General features: G+C 40.4%; 1 protein-coding gene across 1 annotated transcript; it reads right to left on the bottom strand.

Annotated features, from left to right (window-relative positions):
- Window positions 1-294: 294 nt before the first annotated feature.
- LOC149650032 (uncharacterized) lies at window positions 295-1,442 on the bottom strand. Its single transcript, XM_089849203.1, has 5 exons — window positions 1,318-1,442; window positions 942-1,252; window positions 630-848; window positions 363-567; window positions 295-300 (listed from the first exon to the last, which is right to left on the bottom strand). Exons 1-5 carry the CDS (start codon window positions 1,360-1,362, stop codon window positions 295-297), a joined length of 786 nt encoding a protein of 261 aa, XP_089705329.1. The 5' UTR covers window positions 1,363-1,442.
- Between the last annotated feature and the right edge of the window lie 5,153 nt (window positions 1,443-6,595).

Genomic DNA, 6,595 nt, shown 5'->3' with positions numbered 1-6,595 from the left:
CGTAAAACCTATTATGCTAGCATCCACTTTTGGTAAAAAAATATTTCTGAATTGCTACCATCCTATAAAAATTTAGAAATGAAAGACTTGGTTTTGTTTTAATGAAATTATTTTAGGATACATTGAAAAGTTGATGGCCAAACTCGTAATAAATTGTGAGGAAAGTTACGAACAAGCTCTTATAGTGACAGAAGGCAGTCAACCAACAATTCCAAAGCCATTATCCACTCAATTTGAGCACCCAGAAAAGGAAGAAGCCATTGAGGCGTATCAATCTAAACGACGATTTTTAAATTAAGTCTCATAAAAAATTAAAAACCAACAAGATTTTAAGAAAATACTTTAATTTGAAAAAATATTGCACATAATAAAATGATTTCAATTGCAAATCTTTGGATGTTTATATTGGGAATGGCCCTGCTTTCTATAAAACCATGATATTCTTCCGATGGATATTCTCTCCTGATTCTGTTAATAGCACAACTTGGAATTGGTCGCCTAACTCTCCTCCCCAATCTTCTATAAATCCAGCGAGTATACAACCGGTATATCAAATATCTGTATGTTCTAGAAACCAGCAGCTTTATGTATAAAATATTTAATAAAAATATTTTAAAACACAAACTCACGGATTTATTTCATCAGGTCTTGGCACAAAATTATTTTCCCGAAATTCATCAAATAAAATGTTTAAAATATTGGGTCTCATTATGTCATTAAAGGTGTCAGTTTCAATTATGCAATTTAAATCTCCTATTAGTTCTATGAATCTTTGATTTGGAGGATTATCGCGGCAACAAAAACTTTCCTCGACTGTTGGCATAATAAAACATTGTCCGCAGTTACACCTGTTAGACATAAATGGGTTTCGTCTGTTAATTTACAAAAACCAAACCTTAAAGACTTTGATTTTTAATTTGTTTATTATAGATTTTAATTACCAATCAGTGTTCTGCAGCCTCGGGTTATCTACTTCCATCACTCCCTGCTCTGCAGCAGCTGCAGGTTCTTCCTGAGCCAAAGGCTCAAATTGATATGGTTGTAAACCAAACTGTTCATCTTCTACCTCTGAAGAGGAACCATCCTCATTCGCCTCGTTAATAATTACTGATTCTTCGGATTCAGTACTATCTACTTCTGATTCTGAATCAGATCCCGAAATGATAATTTCTTCAGAGTCTTCCAATAATTCTGAACTTGAACTGGATTCTGACATTTTGTTACTTAAGCAGACGACATAACAAACAAAAACCTACTATACGGCAAGAAGTTTCTCTAAAATCCTACTATTTTGCAGCGACCAATGAAACCGCTTACCTTTATGACATCATAATGGGGCAAACAAGTTGGATGGTGACCCATTATATATTCTTAAATTTTTAAATTTAACGGAATTTTCTTGATTTTAACAATATTTTATTAATTTTTGATGTACCCCACGTGGTTGTAGGCACTTTTTTCTACTTGTAAATGCCTCGCGTTTGTACTAACATAAAAAACTTGGTTCTATCCCTTTAATTTTTGGGCTTCCGTGGCGCAATGGTTAGCGCGTTCAGCTGTTAATCGAAAGGTTGGTGGTTCGAGCCCACCCGGAAGAGGTGATGTGGGGTCTCAGATGTAGCGTAAAAAGTCAAAACTTTTCCACAATACGTGACAACCATTTAATTTCTGAGCTTCCGTGGCTCAATGGTTAGCGCGTTCGGCTGTTAATCGAAAGGTTGGTGGTTCGAGCCCATCCGGGAGCGGTGTTGTGAGGTCTCGGATGTGAAGTAAAAGTCAAAGTTTTACCTCAATACCTGACGAGCATTTATTTTTTGGGCTTCCGTGGCGCAATGGTTAGCGCGTTCAGCTGTTAATCGAAAGGTTGGTGGTTCGAGCCCACCCGGGAGAGGTGTTGTGAGGTCTCAGATGTAGCGTGAAAAGTCAAACTTTTTCCATAATACGTGATAACCATTTATTTTCTGATCTTTCGTGGCTCAATAGTTAGCGCGTTCGGCTGTTAACCATTAGCTTGGTGGTTCGAGCCCACCCGGGAGCGGTGTTTTTGGATCTCAAATGTAACGTAAATAGCCAAAGTTTTTCCACAATACCTGACGACCATTTAATTTTTGGGCGTCCGTGGCGAATGGTTAGCGCGTTCGGCTGTTAACCGAAAGGTTGGTGGTTCGAGCCCATCCGGGAGCGGTGTTGTGAGGTCTCAGATGTGAAGTAAAAAGACAAGGTTTTACCTCAATACCTGACGAAAATTTAATTTTTGGGCTTCAGTGGCGCAATGGTCAGCGCGTTCAGCTGTTAACCGAAAGGTTGGTGGTTCGAGCCCTCCCGGGAGCAGTGTTGTGACGTCTCAGATGTAACGTAAAATGTCAGAGTTTTTCCACAATACCTGACGAGCATTTAATTTTTGGGCTTCCGTGGCGCAATGGTTAGCGCGTTCAGCTGTTAATCGAAAGGTTGGTATTCGAGCCCACCCGGGAGAGGTGTTGTGAGGTCTCAGATGAAGCGTGAAAAGTCAAACTTTTTCCATAATACGTGATAACCATTTATTTTCTGATCTTTCGTGGCTCAATGGTTAGCGCGTTCGGCTGTTAACCAATAGCTTGGTGGTTCGAGCCCACCCGGGAGCGGTGTTTTTGGATCTCAAATGTAACGTAAATAGCCAAAGTTTTTCCGCAATACCTGACGACCATTTTTTTTGGGCGTCCGTGGCGCAATGGTTAGCGCGTTCGGCTGTTAACCGAAAGGTTGGTGGTTCGAGCCCACCTGGGAGAGGTGTTGTAGGGTCTCAGATGTAACGTAAAAAGTCATAACTTATCCACAAATCCTAACAACCATTTAATTTCTGAGCTTCTGTGGCTCAATGGTTAGCGCGTTCGGCTGTTAACCAATTGGTTGGTGGTTCGAGCCTATCTGGGAGAAGTGTTGTGACGTCTCAGATGTAACGTAAAATGTCAGAGTTTTTCCACAATACCTGACAACCATTTATTTTCTGAGCTTTCGTGGCTCAATGGTTAGCGCGTTCGGCTGTTAACCAATAGGTTGGTGGTTCGAGCCCACCCGGGAGCGGTGTTTTTGGATCTCAAATGTAACGTAAATAGCCAAAGTTTTTCTACAATACCTGACGACCATTTAATTTTTGGGCTTCCGTGGCGCAATGGTTAGTGCGTTCAGCTGTTAACCGAAAGGTTGGTGGTTCGAGCCCAAACGAGAGAGGATTTGTGGGGTCTCAGATGTAGCGTGAAAAGTCGTAACTTTTCAACAATACCTGACAACCATTTATTTTTTGGGCGTCCGTGGCGCAATGGCTAGCGCGTTCGGCTGTTAACCGAAGGGTTGGTGGTTCGAGCCCATCCGGGAGAAGTGTTGTGACGTCTCAGATGTAACGTAAAATGTCAGAGTTTTTCCACAATACCTGACGAACATTTAATTTTTGGGATTCAGTGGCGCAATGGTCAGCGCGTTCAGCTGTTAACCGAAAGGTTGGTGGTTCGAGCCCAAACGAGAGAGGTTTTGTGGGGTCTCAGATGTAGCGTGAAAAGTCGTAACTTTTCAACAATACCTAACAACCATTTAATTTCTGAGATTCCGTGGCTCAATGGTTAGCGCGTTCGGCTGTTAACCAATAGGTTGGTGTTTCTAGCCCATCCGGGAGCGGTGTTGTGATGTCTCAGATGTAACGTAAAATGTCAGAGTTTTTCCACAATACCTGACGAACATTTAATTTTTGGGCTTCCGTGGCGCAATGGTTAGCGCGTTCAGCTGTTAATCGAAAGGTTGGTGGTTCGAGCCCACCCGGAAGAGGTGATGTGGGGTCTCAGATGTAGCGTAAAAAGTCCTAACTTTTCCACAATACGTGACAACCATTTAATTTCTGAGCTTCCGTGGCTCAATGGTTAGCGCGTTCGGCTGTTAATCGAAAGGTTGGTGGTTCGAGCCCATCCGGGAGCGGTGTTGTGAGGTCTCGGATGTGAAGTAAAAAGTCAAAGTTTTACCTCAATACCTGACGAGCATTTATTTTTTGGGCTTCCGTGGCGCAATGGTTAGCGCGTTCAGCTGTTAATCGAAAGGTTGGTGGTTCGAGCCCACCCGGGAGAGGTGTTGTGAGGTCTCAGATGTAGCGTGAAAAGTCAAACTTTTTCCATAATACGTGATAACCATTTATTTTCTGATCTTTCGTGGCTCAATAGTTAGCGCGTTCGGCTGTTAACCATTAGCTTGGTGGTTCGAGCCCACCCGGGAGCGGTGTTTTTGGATCTCAAATGTAACGTAAATAGCCAAAGTTTTTCCACAATACCTGACGACCATTTAATTTTTGGGCGTCCGTGGCGAATGGTTAGCGCGTTCGGCTGTTAACCGAAAGGTTGGTGGTTCGAGCCCATCCGGGAGCGGTGTTGTGAGGTCTCAGATGTGAAGTAAAAAGACAAGGTTTTACCTCAATACCTGACGAAAATTTAATTTTTGGGCTTCAGTGGCGCAATGGTCAGCGCGTTCAGCTGTTAACCGAAAGGTTGGTGGTTCGAGCCCTCCCGGGAGCAGTGTTGTGACGTCTCAGATGTAACGTAAAATGTCAGAGTTTTTCCACAATACCTGACGAGCATTTAATTTTTGGGCTTCCGTGGCGCAATGGTTAGCGCGTTCAGCTGTTAATCGAAAGGTTGGTATTCGAGCCCACCCGGGAGAGGTGTTGTGAGGTCTCAGATGAAGCGTGAAAAGTCAAACGTTTTCCATAATACGTGATAACCACTTATTTTCTGATCTTTCGTGGCTCAATGGTTAGCGCTTTCGGCTGTTAACCAATAGCTTGGTGGTTCGAGCCCACCCGGGAGCGGTGTTTTTGGATCTCAAATGTAACGTAAATAGCCAAAGTTTTTCCGCAATACCTGACGACCATTTTTTTTGGGCGTCCGTGGCGCAATGGTTAGCGCGTTCGGCTGTTAACCGAAAGGTTGGTGGTTCGAGTCCATCCGGGAGCGGTGTTGTGAGGCCTCAGATGTGAAGTAAAAAGTCAAAGTTTTACCTCAATACCTGACGAAAATTTAATTTTTGGGCTTTAGTGGCGCAATGGTTAGCGCGTTCACTATTAACCAATAGGTTGGTGGTTCGAGCCCATCCGGGAGAAGTGTTGTGACGTCTCAGATGTAACGTAAAATGTCGGAGTTTTTCCACAATACCTGACAAACATTTAATTTTTGGGCTTCAGTGGCGCAATGGTCAGCGCGTTCAGCTGTTAACCGAAAGGTTGGTGGTTCGAGCCCAAACGAGAGAGGTTTTGTGGGGTCTCAGATGTAGCTTGAAAAGTCGTAACTTTTCAACAATACCTGACAACCATTTAATTTCTGAGCTTCCGTGGCTCAATGGTTAGCGCGTTCGGCTGTTAACCAATAGGTTGGAGGTTCTAGCCCATCCGGGAGCGGTGTTGTGATGTCTCAGATGTAACGATTTTTTTCGGTACTTTTTTGAATGCATTTTTTTCTTGAGAAATCTTTGACCGAATTCAGCTTAATTCCCTATAAAACACTCATTGAAAGTGATTTCATCTCGATTGAACAATAATTAAAAATTTACCTCGATTTTTAATAACATTTTCAAAATCGACGTTTCACGGCCAAAGAAGCATACTTTGAGTATTTCTTCACTTATTTCAAATATATTCTTTGAAACCATTATTTTTATACTTTTTGCTTTAATTCAAGCAATGTAACGATATTCATTCAAAAAACTGTTAAAATTCAATTTTCAATAAGAAATCGTATTCACGGATTTTGTGTCTTGAAGAAGAAAAACCTGCGATTTTTTCGGTACTTTTTTGAATGAATTTTTTTCTGGAGAAATTTTTGACCGAATTCAGCTTAATTCCCTATAAAACACTCATTGAAAGTGATTTCATCTCGATTGAACAATAATTAAAAATTTACCTCGATTTTTAATAACATTTTCAAAATCGACGTTTCACGGCCAAAGAAGCATACTTTGAGTATTTCTTCACTATTTTCAAATATGTTCACTGAAAGCATTATTTTTATACTTTTTGCTTTAATTCAAGCAAATGTAACGATATTCAATCAAAAAACTGTTAAAATTAAATTTTTCAATAAGAAATCGTTGTCACGGATTTTGTATCTTGAAGAAGAAAAACATGCGATTTTTTCGGTACTTTTTTGAATGCATTTTTTTCAGGAGAAATTTTTGACCGAATTCAGCTTAATTCCCTATAAAACACTCATTAAAAGTGATTTCATCTCGATTGAACAATAAATAAAAATATACCTCGATTTTTAATAACATTTTCAAAATCGACGTTTCACGGCCAAAGAAGCACATTTTGAGTATTTCTTCACTATTTTCAAATATAACCACTGAAACCATTATTTTTATACTTTTTGCTTTAATTCAAGCAATGTAACGATATTCATTCAAAAAACTGTTAAAATTCAATTTTCAATAAGAAATCGTTGTCACGGATATTGTATCTTGAAGAAAAAAAACATGCGATTTTTTCGGTACACTTTTGAATGCATTTTTTTGGAGAAATGTTTGACCGAATTCAGCTTAATTCCCTATAAAACACTCTTTGAAAGTGATTTCATCTTGATTGAAC

This window comes from Phalangium opilio, unplaced genomic scaffold (genome assembly GCF_054372755.1).
Source record: "Phalangium opilio isolate 3A_F unplaced genomic scaffold, DU_Popi_V2 ptg000087l_1, whole genome shotgun sequence".
Lineage (NCBI taxonomy): Eukaryota > Metazoa > Arthropoda > Arachnida > Opiliones > Phalangiidae > Phalangium > Phalangium opilio.
Note: the sequence above shows the minus strand (reverse complement) of the source record. Positions and strands in the feature narration are given on the sequence as shown.

Coding starts and splice junctions, on each gene's coding strand:
- LOC149650032 (XM_089849203.1), bottom strand. CDS start 1,362: ATGGGTCACCATCCAACTTGTTTGCCCCATTATGATGTCATAAAG. Junction 849..941: donor AGGCTGCAGAACACTGATTG/GTAATTAAAATC, acceptor TATGTCTAACAG/GTGTAACTGCGGACAATGTT. Junction 568..629: donor AGACCTGATGAAATAAATCC/GTGAGTTTGTGT, acceptor GCTGGTTTCTAG/AACATACAGATATTTGATAT.